Raw genomic sequence first — 18,365 nt, 5'->3', positions numbered from 1 at the left:
TCCTTCAGATTAGATGCAACACTTCTCACATAAGCTGCGACTCTGCCCTAGTGATGATGGAGCCTCCATGTGGCAGCTTACTCTGAGTATTGATAGACCTTTCATGGCATGTTTTGAGTTACTCATTGTTCTTTCAATCTTTAACAACATGTACAGTCCTGCTGCCAGGTTCATGACCTGATGTATACCTTGAGTGAGAACGACATGACATCTTGGCTCGATCCAACCTCACTGCTACTGTTGTCATTTCTAACTTCTGCTAAGATTTCCAGAAGAGGCAGTATACTACACCAGCCAGTGGCGGGCCACCAGAGCCAGCAAGGCCTTCTCTGCTGGCCGAGCATATTTATGAATAAAGTGAATTTCATTTTTTATGTACAGTCCCAAAATATATTACATATACAGCAGCATATACAATAATAATGCTCATGTCATAGTATATACCAGTGTTGTTTTTCTAGGTTAGAGTTTTTAATCCAATCAGAATGTGTTGTCATGTTGGAGGCCTTCAGCAGCAAGAGTGCAGGCGCAGGTGCCCTCAGAGTGACTGGACACATATTGTTGATGGATAGTTGAGATAGCCAATCAAATCTCACGGCGTACGTGACTTGTATACGTCCTGTGATTGGATACTCATACTGTCATTTCAGGACCAAACGCTACTCTTTTCTCGCTCGCACTTCTTGAATGTCTGCTTTCCCTCTATATATATGGTGAGTGGACTTGACTGTGGGCCTTGTTGTGAAATGCATGGCCTGCGCAATGACTTCAGCTGATACTAATCCTCTCAAAAGTAAGACTGTTAATACCAGTTATGTGAATACAGCCATCCTTTCTTTTGCTCGCACTTTTTTTTCCTTTAGCAACATGACTTGACCACTAGTATCAGCTCCAAGAACAATAACTATTGCTCCAAGCACTGATGTTGGAACAAATGTTAAACCACGTCTCTTCTGCTGGTAATACGACCACAACCATACACTTTTAAGTGACTATCTCCCTAAGTTACTAACCTAAGTACAACTACGAACAATTTTACTACAATCCATGAAAGAAAGACACGACAGTGCTTCTGCTATTTCAACATACATTTCAATAACTTTCACATTACTGCAACAACTAGTACCAGTAATGCGACTTTCATTTCTACCGCATTCACACCTGTTAAATCCAAATATTTCTTCTGTACTACTGATGCTGCTGCTCTTCAGATACTACTACGACTACCACTTCTACTACTACTACTACAAGTCCTACGACCAAGAAATCTAGGTACTCACACTCACTAATTCATGCTGTTAGCACTGTGTTACTGAGTGTGAGTTCTTGTTGATCAAACCTTAATATTATGACCACCACCTGCCTTTATGTCCATAGAAACCTCAATCACAACATTAAGTATTTTTGTGTGTGTATCAGAATGACACAGCAGAAATAACTCAGGACTTCCTCTTCCGTGTTTCCTCAATTCTTTAGTCACCTGCTTTTGTTGACAAATAGTGAGACGGGAAAAAGGAAACCCGCTGAACTTCTGCAATTGAGCGCCATCATCACGGGAGAGCGTGCATGTGTGAGCTGGGCCGGGGAAGGGTGGGGGATAGAAGTGAGGGAAAAAGTATTTTTATGCCTCTGCTGTTACAGCTACTCGTACCACTACGTTCTACCATGACAACTTATGTTGCCTCTCCCAGGACAAATAACAATAATCCGAGTTTGATCACTTCAAAAATGCTGCTAATATTTCTACATGCAATTGTACAACTACTACTGGTACCTTATCTTGCCATATCTACTGATTAAGAATTATACTTTTTATACCACCGCTTCTACCACTCCTTTTGCTCACACTGTATCCATTGACTTCACAACTACTTCTACTATGAGTCAGACAATTGTTAGTGTCAGTACTGCTCTTGATAATGTTGGCCAACATTTGCTACAGAAACTACTTCTAACTATAAAGCAGTAGTTCCTACTACATCGGCCCTGCTCTCTAGCACTGCTCTCTAGTGTCCCCCTCAGGAGCCTCATGCTAGCAGTCACCAGACAGACAAGAGGACGAGTGCAGACTTGAGCTGCGTGCGGCAGACGGGCACGGTCACATGGCGCACGCGAGCAATGACTCAGCGGCACGGATGCAAGGAGGAAGTGTTGCACAACTCATCTCACATTTTCTGAAAAGAGAGGACAAATTTGGTTAACAACTGATGGAATACCTCTGCAGCTAAAATTGATATTTCTGATCTTACATCTGCTGTTACTACTTGAAATACTGCAGTAGTTACCCAGTTCAACTCAATTAATACTTGTGCTGATACTTTTTATAATCAGGTTATGACTAATGTTGCCACTACTCCTCAAATATTACTACTGTGGCAGTTATAGTTACATTACAAATCATACTCCTGTAATGACACAGGAATAATCAATGCTTAGGAGACTTGTCGACAAAATGTACTTCAGCTACATAACACAATACACGCACTCAACTACAACTTGCTGTACTTGGTTACCAGTCGAACTCATTTATTTTGTGCCACATCACACATTTCAGTCATGTTGGGAGTCATTTTTGTAGTTAAACTACTCTTCCTACTTTCTACTCTTTGCCAGGGAAATGATTTTTTTTACAAATTAAAAATGAAAAAAACTTTCTGCTACTTTCGCAACTACTATAACACAGTTGAATGAGTACTATGCTTGCTAATACAAACATAGTGATCCTGCTGTTAAACCCGTGTGGACAGTATTGAAATCAGTTGACATTCAAGTGTTATAAATTTCAATTCCACTGAACAAAAAAGAGGAGACTACAATAAGTAGTTGTGGTAAATATAAGCGGATTAACCCACTTCATCCGGGAGGACAATACTGTGACTATGAACCTGCCAGTGAGGAAAATCAGTGGCACAGTTTGACTCCTGGATCCTCGTCTTTATCTCCGCTCACCGACTCATGTCTGGCACTGAATCTCCGGTGGTGGCCCTGTACCCGACTGGACGGGACAATAATTTAGAATTAGCCGATGACAATGAGAGGGAGAAGCCAAAGATGGATACAAATGTGATGGAAACGGTGAAGAAGAGTGGAGTGACGAAGAGCAGCGAAGCCACTCACAGTCCACCAGAGGGATTTTAATGAGGCAGCCAACATGTTGTGGGCATGAATATGTGTGTGTGTGTGTGTTTTGTCAGCTGTGACACCTCGGTGATGATGAAGTGTACTTCCTGTCTCCATGTGGGTGATGAGGATTTATGACAGTAACAGTGCAGAAAACATGATGAGTGGATTTAGTGACAATTATAGAGGTAACTCTAGGTTTTAATTACAATTTTTTTTTTAACTTTATTACTTAAGACTTTTTGTTTTAGTAGTAGTTCCTCTATGTGGTTTGGTTTCTTACTGACCACTTTGTGTGTCGATTATAGCAACATACTTTAGTTTCGCCATCAGTTCCGACTTTTCGTTGAATTATAGCAACAGCTTTTTGTTCGAATTAAGAGGGAACTTTTGTCTTCGGTGAACAATTTCCATTAAGTCACTCTTGGTTTCAGTATTTCTAACATTGTCATTTTTCTCGAGGGTTCAACTGTTGACCACTTTAGCTTCGTCGCCACGTTGAAGGAGGTTCTGCTGATGCGCAAGCTCCCATCAGTGGTTCTGAATGAAGACTTGTGCTCGCAGCTCCATCTGTCTGACCGGGAGAAATGTAACAAAAGCCCAAAAGAACATGACCCCCACCGCCAGTTAACTCAGAAAGATGCCTTGCTCATGGGCAAACAGAGACACTCACAATGTTTGGACAAAGCCTCGCCAGTTAGTCTGAATGAATGGCTGCAGTGCAGATAGGTGGATGGAATGATGGCTGGGCTTTATCAACCTGCCTGGACACTTGTCGATCAGGACCCCTCAAACTCTGAATACGTTTTGTCTCTTTGTTTATGCGGTTGCATTTCCAGTTTTCCTCTAATGGCTATGTGACACCTCTTGTCAGGGGTGAACCCCAGAAGGCTCCTCCTGCTACCTGCTTAGTTGACTGTGAATAGCATGTCCCAGTCCTGCCCCCACACATGATGTGCCATGACTTTGTCCCAATATGAAGATGCTGGTTGACCTCACTGCACCGCTCTAATCAGATTACAGTTCAGAAGAGCCTGATTTAATCTGTAAAATCGCCATAATTTGATAATGAAGCAACAACTCTATTTTCAGATTGAAATGTTCCCGGCTGCAGGAGAGGCCATCAATCAGAGCTCTGGCGGTGCGTGGGAGACCGGACTGGGTTCACATATTTGGCCTGGGTTGTCCCCGCCATGGAGCCGGCAGACCACACACCGTCCCTGGTTCCGCTGTCCTTACAGAGGAGCTTATGAGCAAACGCTGCCTCTGGCCTGGCGTCAAACCCGGAACACATGGAAGGTAAGAGAAGCGAATGACAGAACCCACAACTGTGTCACCTTTGGAAAACACATCAGAGGCTTTGCTGATCAACACACATTTCCCTGTAGCTCATGTTGGATGAGAAATGAAGAGCGTGTTTGGCGAGTGTCAGGCCAATTGCTCGGATTATTATCAGATTGAGAAATCTCAATGAAACATCCATGAGAGACTCAGGGGTGAGCTCTTGCTCCGTAATAACCGATGTCTGTGGAGGACTGTGTGACTCTGGATGACATCAGACATGAAGCCAACTACAGCAGCGAGAGGAACCCAAAACATCCTCACATTATCTGACTGGCTGGTGCACATCAAAGCAGTGTCGGCGGCCTTTTGTGCATACGCCAGCTGAGTGCTCCATTACAACCAGTAGGATAAAAGGAGTCATAGATGAAGCTGCAGACAGAGCTGGAATTCCGGAGATTATTGAAATAACCACTGAATTCCTGAAATGAATCAAACGTATTTTTCCGCTATGATTATCGTAGCACCAGAGTTCACCTTTTTGGAATTCCACTTTCTTATGCCTCTCTCTTTGATGTCATGTTCTCCTCCTGTGTCTCACGTTTGGAGCGAAGTACTTAAAAATGAACATACAAACATACACAAACTATATGAGTTCAGTGCCTCGCCCCCAGTCGTCCTCATCTCTGTCTGTGTTGCTCTGAGCAGCGTTTCGTATCAATGCGCGGGAACTCAGACACGGATGTGCACAATGTGCCAAGCTCTCAAGTCTCACACATTCAGCGTGTGACTGAGCATCTTTTACGCTTAAGATCAGTGTCCGCCGTGTGACACTGCTATATATACACAATGGAACATAAAGCAAGAAGAAGAGGCGGTGCTTTGAAGTGAACTGGCTAACACTTAAGTGCGGATTAATGTGTTCTTCTTTTGCTCGCTGGTGAAGTTGCTCGTGATTGGCCAAACGTGTGTATGCAAAATGTAAATGTCCCACACACACGGCAGTGTTGCCCGTCAACAGGAGGGAGAGAAACGATTGCTTGTTGGTCAGGTAAAGAAATTGAGAAAGAGGCAAGTAACAGTTTAGTCAGTGAAAGAAACATATAAACACATCATTAATTTTAGCCTTTTCCACACAGGCAGTAAGCACAAGCATCGTGGACTGATCCACTAGGTCTCAGACTATAGTGGCCTCCAGTGGACAAAATGCAAATCTTACAATGGAAGCTTCATCGATCATTTGTTAGAGTTGCTTCTCGTGCTTTGATACCCACTGCCTTTAACTGTGTAATGTGACTGCAATATCCTGATGGAACTGTGTCAGTTTACGTAATATATTAGATTCTAGATACATATGTTGATTATATTACATTACTATTATTCAATCAAAGAGAATTGAAAGGGTTCTATTTCCACATTTAAAAAAAATTCAAAATCATGTCTTCCTTTACTCAATATGAAATATGAAAACTGCAATATTTCCATAATTGTTTAAAATGTTCACAAACTACTACTGCAGTCACCACCACTAAAACCTGTGGGAAAACACTTGTTATATACTTGAACAAACATGTGTTGTCCTCATACAAGCACTCAGAGAAAAGGAGGCTGAATGCTTTTGCACACCACATTTTTCAGTTTTTTATTTAAAAAAAAAATGAAAGTCATGTATAATTTTCCTTCTACTTCACAGTTATATTTATGTTTGTGGTCGGAGTTCAAGGGGTATTCATACTTTTTCAAGCCACTGTATATGCTTGAATTACAAATATACTCATGTGAACTCGACCGCACATGGTAAACATAAACTTCACATATAACCATACAGAGCAAGTGTGAACCACAAGTATACATATATCAATAATGGAGTTTCCATCCACCCATTCTCATCTGAATTTTCACAAATAGCGAAGCATTAATGGAAACACACAAACAAACGAATTAAAAATTCATGCTTGGAGGAGGTGGATTTCTGCGTATCAAAAGAAATTGCAACTTTTTGCCATGGCAATAGGTTTTTTTGGATAAACAATGATGCCACGGCCCCTGAAAGGCCCCACTCCACTACACATTGGGGTACATTCTGCAACAACAGTTCAGGCTAGTGTCTACATTAACTCAAAATCTTCTGCTCCTCTGTCTTTGCAGAGACAGATGTACTTCAGACATGTGAGCAGCTGACACTCTTCACAGAAGCCAGTCATTTTTTTGCTTCGGATTTCGAACGAAAATCCAGACCTCTAACGCCCCCGAAAAAAGCTGGAAAAAACATATCGTGCATGCAGACGTGTCCCATTAGCTCCATTTACTGACTGTTTTTTCTTCATATTGAGGTGTAAAACCTTTCCTGTTTCTGCACTGGACCGTGGTAGAGTGTCACAGGGGAGGTGCTGGCTCTCCACACCTCCGAGGCTGGAGAGCACACTCCAGGGTTTGATGTCCTGTTGTGGGCTGGAGCTGGGACAGGGATGAGGCGAGTCTGGGACAGAGCGTTACTTGGTTTATGACTTTGTCACAGCCAAACTGCACAGAAGCGCACATTCAGAGCTGGACACGCACCGGGCACCTCTTCACTTCTGGAGAGACGTCACTCACTCGGAAACCCCTCCCACATGCAGCGGCCACAGACATAGAGGAACAGCGCACCTGCAGCAGACACTCTACATTCACTCCTACAAAAGACTATTTTAAGGCTTGGAACGCATTATTGCTTTTTCCATTCATTGTAATGGGAAAAATCGATTCGGATTATGAGCAAATCACTTCTCGAACGGACGTCTGGAATGGATTGTGGTCGAGAACCAAGGTACCACTGTGTCTAGGTTATTGGATGTGTGAAATTTACTGATTCTCTGCAACATCTACCTTCCACCATGTTCAGTTAAACTGGAGCGTCACAGCCAATAGGCTTTTCTTTCACTGGATTTTCTTTTCTTTTTTGGGAGGACTTATGTCACCTACTGGTGCCATGGGAATTCATATCTGGTGGTCCAGATCTGGTGGGTGGTCTGGTGAGTCAGAGTGAGTCTCAACACTCCTCTGACTTTTGTCGCTTCACAGATTTCTTCACTCTTTCTGTTTCATTTGTGACAATCAACCAGCCGTCACATTATGACCACCTCCATGATAATATGCAGCTTAGCGATTCCCACCCAGAACAGCAGCTCAGGCAGTCGGCTTCAAGTCTGCAGCAGATTGATTGGGTCAAACTGATACCTGCTGAGAAAGAGTCAGTATCTTAACAGCTCAAATTTGCCTTCCTCTTTTTAGCTAGCCCTCTCATGTAGCTTAGCAAACCATGGTACTGTTGACATCGCAATTCCATTGCAAACACACACACGCACATTTGACACCTCATCACTGTCTTGCAGTGCATTGTGGGCCGGCATTTTTGCTGGTAAGTGTGAGACAGATCAAAATGGAATGAACGAAAGGAAAGTTTATGGACCCCACAGAGAAAAGGTCTTCAAAAGGTTTTGTACAAATAAACGGAGAAAAATGACCTGACATCATATTGCTTAAAGCTGAGCTGGTCCTCTGGTCAATGGTGCAACTCATTACACCATAGGAATTTTGGAACGGCACGTTCTTAAGAACTTGATGCATGGTTTGATGTAAAAGAAAATGTAGAGTAGAGAAGCTCCACTTTGCCATTGTTTGCTGCTCACAGCTAGATTAGCTAATATACATATTATATAGGAATGTGCACACATTTGGATTATATATTCCATAAATTCAAACTCACAACTGTGAAAATGCTGTGACTCCACCAATGTGTTTGGGCTACTCACCACATCTTAGTTACCTGAGGTTGTTGGCTTTGCCTTCACGCTGGAAATGAGAAAACTCTTAACCCGCCATAGTTCAGCAGTCATACCTTTTTGTTTGAGAAGAAATTCAGACCATGTTTTCTGCCTCCAAACCACACACACACGGTCATATTATCATGTTTTGCAGGTAACCAGGACTCTGAACCAAACTTAAATTCAGTTATAATGACCAGTTTTAATTGTCAAATATGAGGCTTAACCTCATGGGGACAAGCAAAATGTTCCCACAACTGCTTGCGTTCCCCAAAAGTAGGTGTGTTTCCAAGAATCTGTCCCCACAAGTAAAGCTATACAAGTACACACAGACAGAGCAGACGTATCATAATCTCCTCCCAGCGGGGAGTACGGGGTCTGAGGGCCACCAGGCTCTTCAGGACCCACCAGTGTGTCGGGGTGACGTGATGGTATGAGAGCGACTCGGCTGTCCTGGGAACTCTGCTGATTAGTGACACGTCGGGTCAGTAGTGACTAAGTCGGGTGTTGATGGAGCTGATCACCACTAATTTATTATCAACACTTTCACTTGTGTGAAGACAGTGTGAAGTTCTGTCGATACTTTTAATGTATTTCCTCATTCCTGTTGAGAATTTTCGGAAAAAGGAAAAAAACAACGACTACTGCTCATATCAATGAAATAAATAGTGAGTATTCTTCAACAATGAATGAATCCAGCGGCAAAAAAAATGTCGACACGTCTCAACAAAAGAGTGAAATGATCTCTGTCGCCTTTGATGCGCCTCTAAAAATATCAGCTTAATAACTGACTGTAGACACGTGGAACAAGGAGCGTTTGTTGCCGAGCCTCTGTTGCCACGTTGCTTGACAACATAATGACAGTTAACTTGTTAAGACAGAGTTGACCAATCCCACTCAGAATTACAGTCCAGATTGAGTTAATGGAGTTGAATTGGATTTAGGCAGCATCTCTCTATTGTCTCTCACGCTCCCACATTATCAGGTGGATATTTTTAGTTGTGCGAGCCAACCGGCGGCCCTTCGGTGGCTTCAGTGGCCCCAGAGAAGCGCACGTTATCAGAAGGAGCAGGTGCCAAAATTCCTCCCTGGTTAAACCTCAGCCGTCATTCCAGCCGCCTAATCCTGTTAGCTAATCGAGTGAGGCGCACAGGTCTATTCTGTTCGGCTCACAGAACCAGAACCCTCTAGTCTGAGGACTAACACTGTCTGGAGTTACACAGTCTGGCGTTACTCAGTGGTGTTACGCTCTGTGGCGCAACTGTGAGTGTAGAACGGTGATCTAACTAAGTTCAGTATAAAGGCAGTCTAGTTTAGTACTGTGAGGAGTTATGTAAATACTTTATGCTGCATTACATGAGGACATTGTACGCACAGTGTGTACTATGATGACCATGTGTGTATCAGATTCTGAAAGCAAAACATGAAAACAAAATTGAAATTGCTAGAACTGTGATGTCTTTCTGACCTTTGATCTTGGTCACGGTTGTGATGTCATTACTGCAGGTACTGTATGCTTCAGTAGAGCCGAGCTTAATTTCCTCCTACATAAGGAACACCGATGATTCTGAGTCACATTCATGCAATGCGTTTCAAAAGTGCAGATTCGAACCATGACAGGCGTTTTGATTCAGTCCGGCTGCGATCGGACCACAAGACTGTCAGCGTGTACGCAGATTTCTCACAGATGAAATTCAATTCTCCAAACATTTCATTGATATCGACATTTAATGTCTGTTTCATCTGCATGCACAGCCAGACCAACATAAACTCAGTCAGTCCAAGGAGAGCACAGTCCACCGTGGAACCTGGTTCCATTCAGAGGCTCAGCACGAGACAAGAAAAGAAAAGGCCATAATATTTTTTTTATATTTGGTCAAACACAAGACGAGACAACTTAGGGACACCAGCAAGATAAATCAGTTACAATAGTGAAACAAGACCAATCATATTAGAACATTCCTTTCAGGAATCCAAAGTGAGACCAAGACTTTTAGGTCACTTTCACAAGGCGGTTTCTGCCTCGAGACACAGCTCTTTCGGCTCAGTCCGAGATGTTGAACACAAGCGATGCGGTTTTGGCCGCGGACTTGATCCCTGCTGCAGAGCTGCACTTCGTCTCGGGAAACTCTCACTGAGTGGTTAGCTTCTCACCTCTGGCGGCTCGGCGCTAGAAGACGGAAACTACATGTACAGCGTGACTCCACACAAACCCATGATGCCAGACAGCAAAGGGTCTGATTGCTGTCTGGGCAGACAACAACTTCACAAACTCCCAGAACACTGAGGTGTGCATCCGCGAGCTGCAGAAAAATCATGACAAGACTTTCACGGTTGAAACCAGAAAAGCACTAACCACCTCCCACTGGTGTTCATTCCAACACAAAGCAAAGAGAGCAGTTTTTACCAATTTAGTCAAGACTTTGAAGGGTTAAATCCAGACATAACATTGAAAAGGTTGAGTAGATAAGAAGGATTTTGCGCTTTAGTCTGAGGCCTTCACGTGATGGGATTCAGGACAAGAATATTCAGGCAAGACTTTTTGCATTTGAGATTATTAAGACTGACCAGTTCAACAGAAGATCAAAACATTCACGTTTTCATTCAAGGACCTTAGTGTCGAGGCGATGAGGGACACATTCAGGCTCACTCCGAAACACAAGACATTGAGTTCAACACATGACCATATGCTTTATTGGCTAAGCTCAACACACAAATCTTGACTTTGTGGAGGTTGAGGCAGCGACTTTTGAGAAATCAAAAGTTTAAGTTGAGGCTGTAGTATTTAATAGTATTTTGTCCGTTACGATACTGGATCAGGTGTTTCGAGTGCCAACTGACATAACAAGGATTGTTGCACCTCAGTTCTGTTGTCATGGCGACAAGGTCTCGAGCAGAACTAGCAAAGAATCGCAACAATTCAAAGCGTCTGCCCAGGCGGAGGGTGGTGTCAGCGTCGGGCGAATCCTCAAAGAGAGACGGCTTGCTCAATTAGCCAGGTGAACTCCGACCTTGCTCAGAATAATTAGCGGGATAAAGACAAACGGCGCAGAAGCGGCTCGGTTGAGCGGCGGCCGGACGGTGAAACATCAAAGAGGCGTTAATTGGCCCTGTGGCTTTCATTCTTTGGCCGATTTCTCTCAAGTCATTGACTCAAAATAATGGCCTCAGGTTCATTATCAGCGGTCAGATGTGTGTGAGGTTTTTGTGTAGGTGTGTGTAAGTGGGTGTGTGTGCGCTTGTGCATCCAGGAATGTGTGTGTCCACTCGGCTTTGGCAAACTTGGATGACATCAATCTCACTCTGGGAAAAGTGCTGGAGAGCAGCGAGCACTCTTTATTTACATATTTATTCAGACATTTTGGAGGTTTTCTTGCGTTTACTACGATGTTGGAGTATAGCTGGTACGGGCAGGTGAGTACAACGGTGTATTCTCAGACTGTCCATGAATTCCTGCTGGTGCTTGAAGCGTATTTATTATTTTGTGTTGGACTGAATGCACGTGTCATGTGATCGCCAGATGAATAGCAGCCTTGTGTTGACAGGATGACTTGTGTTAAAACACAAACCTAAACATAGATACTATCAGTTTGGACTTAATCAAATCAGGTTCAATGGTGATTCATTTTCTCTGCAAATGTGCTTGTAAAAGTCACTGTCATGATGTGAGGAGCACAGCAAAGTTTACAGCTGTAGTTACAGCCTAGAAATCTAATTTCAATGATCATTTTTTCTTTTCTGAGCGATGGTCTTCATTTCCTGAGCGCGCAACACAGAGGAGCAATTGTTTAAAAAAAAAAAAAAGGAAAAAAAAGTACCCCAAACATATCTATTTGATCATTTGCCTTTTACTGCTCATGTAACCAGTGGTTTTTCAAATGAAAAAAAGTCTAATCAAACAAATGAAATAAAATGTTGGATAACACTAACAGGTGAACAACATGAAAACAAACATGTCACCATGTGTATGAATGCCACATAGGTTTTTGTGCAATAAAAAGGAAGTTACATTGGAATGAAGTCATCACATGAGTTCCATTAAATACAACTTAAAAAGAGAGAGAGGCAGATTGAGGAGAAAATGTTATTAATCAAAAATAGAAGAGAACTACAATCATTTAAAAGATTGATAATTAATACAAATTGATTTGGATCTGTACCAGCCTCAGTGTAATACAAATAAATATTTTTAGGGATGAAAAGCATACAGTAAATATACAGTTAAAACACTGAACACACGTGAAGATTGTATTTATTATGCTGTATATGTTGTTAATATTTAAAAACCAGTTGACCTTCCCTTGTGAAATGACAAGTATAAGAACCAGAAAGTGGAAAGTGGAGGTTGTAAATCATATCCCATCCCATGTGCGGGAGGTGAAGTATGATAGGTTTTGCTCTCGAGTGAGGGCGGAGTGAAAAATGGATGGATGTCATGGTATCTACAGGACACCTCCCGGGTAGGTATTGAGTCAGACCCGAGACACAGGAGGGATCTGACATGCTGAGACTAGATTATAGTAATTCCTAGTGTTCAAAAAGAGTTCAGTCATCCACAAGAGACTCAGAGTACAGCCGGTTCTCCCACAGCTTGAGGGGATCAAGCCAAGGTGGTTATGAATAACTTCACCAGATTAGCAGCCAAAGAGAAAGTGGTTTGTTGTGGGGGAGTGATCTAAGGCTTGGACAGATGTGGGAACTGCAGCGAGAGTCTGGATCGAGTATTCTGGAGTAGGAATTACGTGTGGGCAGAAGAGTGATTGAGTTAAAAGTCCCCTCCTTCAGCCTCTTTCACCCCCTCCATCGTGACAGTAAGGACGTCTCAAAGCGCTTTTGTGTGCGCTGGCTTTGATAAAACATGAGCCAATTGAATTAAGTCACAGCGACTGAAGCAAAGAACGTCACAAACTTCACGCTCCTTCATCATTCCAGCGTTCAAATCAAGACTTCAGCAATTCAATTTCACTTTGAGAACCAATTCTAACATTTAAGACAACAAAGACGCCACAAAATATTAAAATGAATTAATTAGTAAGAGAAAAAATAGTTTGGAAGCAGCATTACAACTTTTAAAAAATGTTGACGAAAGCACAGTGGGAGCGTTCGTGATTGGTGATATTAGAGTGTATCACTCTAGCCTGATTCAACATTTTGTTTGTCAGTGGCATTAGAATATAAAACCATTTCCAAAAAAAAAAAAAAAAAAAAACATTTGAGACTTAAAAAAATAAATAAATAAAATAAGACTTCTCCACTGCTGTCGATTCGTGGTCTGGACATAGCTTGTAAGTGTTTCAGTGGCTGTGCTAACTTGTTTTTACTATCCCTAGTTGAGGCATGAGGTTTGTGCTACGCATTATTATGATCATATGGATTGCTGATTGATTCGACACATTTCCACTTCCATGGTGTCAAATAGTGACTACTTGCAAGTGAAGTTACGCATCCAGTGCAGAAGTCAACCGTCCATGTTGTGCGTTGAAGGACACAGTAGGTCTTTGTATGACCTAACCCTAACCACAATGACCGAATATGTGGATTCTGTTGTCATTGTTATTACATGTTTAATGCACATGACAGTTTCACGTTATTAGCTACTAATGTTGCTAGCATCTAGCTGTGATGACATGATGACGGCAACTGGCGGTCAGTCAGTACGTCAAGGAACCAATGAACAAAGAGAATGAATGTGTGGTTGAAGTGTTAAGAAGAGCCAGTGGTGAACCTTCAGACGTAGCGGTCGATGTTGACAGAGAACTTCATCTGTTCCACTACTGGAACTGTTGGAGACGTGGGATTGGACTGCCAGTCTCAGGTGTGCACAATAAAGCACACTATATATGTGTGTTTGTGGTGATATTTTGATATTCTTTTTTTTGGCTTCTTTTGCACCTTCACAAAGGCAATGAAAAGTTTCACAGCTGTGGTCATCCAAGTGGTTATCAAGTATTTTCGATTACACTCGTGACCCTTTTTCTTCACCTGGAAATGAGAGCACAGTGAAATTAAAAAGTGAGTTGGACTCAAAAAATGACTTTATGTAACACACCCCTGGGACTGGTGGCCCGGTTCAACTCTTCAGCGACTTTCAGAGCACAACATACAAGTTTCTATAGCGTTGAAACGCTTTGTTTTCTTTGAAGCGACCATGGTTTGTTTCCTCTGCGTGCAAAGCCATTCCTTTGATTTCATTTGAGTTTTGCAAATTCTTAAAAGTGAAAGACACTTGTGTCCAAAAACGCTGACACTGTGGTTTTGTAGCAGTTGTAGATGTCAGTATCCTGGACTTTTTGTCTCCAATGATCATGCTCCCGTCTGATGGCTTCCTCCAGCTGAGTTCTTTTTCTGTATGTCAACCTAGTACCAGCAGTGTTTCCACATGGTCCCACTGTTGAAGACTCCGTTTCTTTGGTCTCAGATCTCAGATTTCTTTTCAAGGTGCAACCTAAACCTCCTGCTATAGGATATGTTCCTTTTACCGGAGGAGTAGCCAAGGGACCTGAAAGCTGTTCCCAACATCAAGCAGCATTTCATCTGACTGATGCTTGGTGACTAGCATGGATGGGCGATGGGAAACCTAAGTGAAGTCAGACTCAGCTTGTTAGCTTGTTACGCTGGAGCGCCGTCAGGATCCGACAGCAAACCCCAAATAAGTCACAAATCAAATTTATCAACGTAAAAACGTATCAAACAAAGATATCAACATAAGCGTGGATGGAATTTTAACTGGGAGTCTAACGAGAGCGACTTCATGTACCTAAGATCTGAGCCTGGACTGCTGGACACCGGCACTTGTGTTTCTTTACTTAGCAACTGTCTCATCAGATGCTTATTCATACATGACTGAAATATGTTTTCATGCGCACCTGAGTGTTCAGAATTATTCTTGATTTATTTATTTGACTGTTTCTTGTTGTTCAACGACATTTCTTTTCTATATACATATTTTTTTTTCTTTGTAAGAATTTGAATTACTGCCACTAGGTGCAGCCAACTCTAGGTGTATCTGTATTTTATTCTCATTTGTTCTTTTGATCATAAAAAATACAACAAATACCTGAATAATTTTCAACATTATGTATCATATTATTAAGAATAGATGAATTTTTATTAGACAATAGCATAAATATCTATAGTATATTTTCTGTTTACATTTTGCCCATTCATTGTTTTGTTTACATACTTGTCAGCATTTGTATTTCATTTATTTTTAATTTAATTAATAGAGTTTTTCTGCAAAAGATTATTTAGATACATTCAATTTTTCACTCCAAATTTTGCACACTATATGTTCCATGTTCTTATTTTTGTCTCTCTGTAATGAAATCGTAACAAACAAACCCCACAATGTATTCAAAGTCCTCTAACAGTACAAGAGCTACAATACTACAAGTGATTCATGTAAAAATATAATGCATGGATACGATCACAGCATTTCATTCAACGCTTTTCAAAGCACAAGCTCCAACAAACAGAGTGCCATTTTGTCTTTGCTGCTCAACATCCCCAGATTTAAATTCAGGTTCCTGTTGTCACTCAGAAGCACCACTGATCACTGAATCACTGCTCGCCCTGCATCAAAAGTTACTTTCGGTTTTGTCTGATATGTAGTGGTGAACTACTCGATAGTTGATCGAGTAAAACCCTGCACGGGGGAAAAGCTCTACAGGGTCACAGTAAGTATTCAACAATATCAGCTAATGTTTGCTATGTTCTACCTTTGACACTGAAGCAACTTTTAGCACCAGAGCAGTCTCCTGTTGTGACGTCAACTATGCAGCGTTTGCATATGCAAATAAATTCATATTTTCACTGGTAAATAAACCATAAATTACGCGACAAACTTAGTCAAAACTCACATCAGTATTTATCATTTAAATTGAGGCAAAGTGGACCAGAAAATAACTCCCCATAGACCTCCACTCATTTTTTTTTCGACCTTAGGTCCCATGGACCGACCAGAAGGTGTGAAGACTTAGGCTCCCTATAAAAGCAGCAATGTCTGGAGGATTGTATTTTTTAGTTTTGTAAAGATCAGCGAACAAAATGAACCCTGGTTCGATGCTCCCAGTGTAGTACAGAGTTTGACACATCAGTGAACTTCATGAACCGCAGGTGATTCTCATCACTGCACACAAGCTAAACACACAAACCCGACACAGTCAGGCTCTTATATAACCAGCTGGAATATGCCTGAAATGGCCACAAACTGTGGCGGAGCTTTCAGGTTTACTCAGATATGAGCTCTACGGAACATTGAGCCGCACCCTTTGGAGTCTTCACACTCTCCATGATCGTGGAGAAGCGCCTCTTCTGTTTGGTCACAGTGGCTGTCTTAATCAGGCCGTACAAAGATAGCAGCACAAGCGGACAAGGAGCCTCCTTGTCCAGCACACAAACCATATATTATTAGTTCGGCTAAGGTCAAAGCTGATCTAATTTTCTGCTCAGATCTTATTAAACAGCTATTGCATTATTTCATTTCCCACAATCGAGTTAGAGGAGGAGCCAGTAGGAGGAAGAGGAGGAAGAGGAGTCACTGCCAGCCCACAAATGCGCTTCATGTATACCATCGTTTTGATGATCCGTGGGTTCAAAGGTCAGACAGGCAGCGTTCAAAACTCACTCTTCTCCTTTTGAAGACAGAAAGTGCTTTATGACACGTATACAAAAAACACAAGCATGAACATGGCGTTCCTTTGACGCATTAGTGAATTGTGGCGTGAAGATCAGAAAGTTCAGTGTGATGCGACTACAGTAGCTGCTGCTCAAGTTGTTAAACAAAGTGGAACAAATAAACACTTAAAGTTTTATTATGGAAACAGCTACTAGGACTATGAATGAGATATTTTGTGTATTATTGTTCATATCAGGTCGCACTAATAGAAAAAGAAATTCATCAACGCGCCAGTGTTTTATGGCCCAACCATAGTTTGTTGTGGCAGGTTTTTATTGCAAAACTTGGAATTAAATAGCATCAAGTCGTACTGTTTTGATTTTGTTCCTGCCTTAAAAGAGTCCCTGAGCAGAACAGTACAACACAAACATTTGCTGCAGGCTACGACTCTAGTGTTGAGGTGTGTGATTTGTACCTGTACACTGCTTTCATTTTATTCAAACAAACTACAGTGGTACCTCGGTTTTCGAACGCCCCGGAATTCGAACAAATCGGAGTTTGAACAAAAATTTCGAGATTTTCTTTGTTCGGATTTCGACCGAAAATCCAGAACTCGAACGCCCCCGAAAAAAAGCCGGAAAAAACATAATGTGCGTGGACCGATCAGCTGACCCACGACGCGCTTTGTTATTGTGTATAACGCAGCCTCTGTATGCAGACGTGTCCCGTTAGCTACATTTACTGACTGTTTTTTCTTCATATTGAGGTGTAAAACTTTTCCTGTCTCCACACTGGACCGTGGTAGAGTGTCACAGGGGAGGTGCTCGCTCTCCACACCTCCACTCCAGGGTTTGATGTCCTGTTGTGGGCTGGAGCTGGGACAGGGATGAGGCGAGTCTGGGACAGAGTGTTACTTGGTTTATGACTTTGTCACAGCCAAACTGCACAGAAGCGCACATTCAGAGCTGGACACGCACCGGGCACCTCTTCACTTCTGGAGAGACATCACTCACTCGGCAACCCCTCCCACATGCAGTGGCCACACACATAGAGGAACAGCGCACCTGCAGCAGACACTCTACATTCACTCCTACAAAAGACTATGTTAAGGCTTGGAACGCATGATTTATTTTTTTATGATTTATTAATTGTAATGGGAAAGATCGATTCAGATTTCGAACAAATCACTTCTCGAACGGCCGTCTGGAATGGATTGTGGTCAAGAACGGAGTTACCACGGTACATGGATCAACAAATGATTTGTAGCAACCAAACCTGTAAGGTTCAATGCCACTAAATTCTTCCCTAGTTTTTCTGAGCTGGAACTGTCTGATGATTGGAAGAGAAACCAATTCCAGACTTGCTGGAAAAATCAGTTTGACTGAGTGCACTGTTTATATTTTTATTTTTTATTTCTGGCGCTATTGTGAATCACTTTTGTGCATAGTACATTGTGTTACACTTCCTTTGCGATGCTCGGTCTGCTGCCCCATCACACATTAGACTTGAGCAGCGTGATGTGAGACTGCTGGATGTCTGTTGAC

At 42.1% G+C, this 18,365-nt stretch overlaps 1 protein-coding gene across 1 annotated transcript in view; it reads left to right on the top strand.

Moving 5' to 3' along the window:
• Positions 1–18,365, top strand: part of tfec (transcription factor EC) — a 36,108-nt gene that overhangs the window by 1,261 nt on the left and 16,482 nt on the right. Inside the window, exon 2 of the mRNA XM_053861382.1 lies at positions 4,213–4,419. Within this exon, the coding sequence (XP_053717357.1) occupies positions 4,219–4,419 (201 nt within the window). The 5' untranslated portion in view covers positions 4,213–4,218. The remainder of the gene's footprint in view (positions 1–4,212; positions 4,420–18,365) is intronic.

Source organism: Synchiropus splendidus, chromosome 4 (genome assembly GCF_027744825.2).
Source record: "Synchiropus splendidus isolate RoL2022-P1 chromosome 4, RoL_Sspl_1.0, whole genome shotgun sequence".
NCBI classification, from domain to species: Eukaryota; Metazoa; Chordata; class Actinopteri; order Syngnathiformes; family Callionymidae; genus Synchiropus; species Synchiropus splendidus.
Note: the sequence above shows the minus strand (reverse complement) of the source record. Positions and strands in the feature narration are given on the sequence as shown.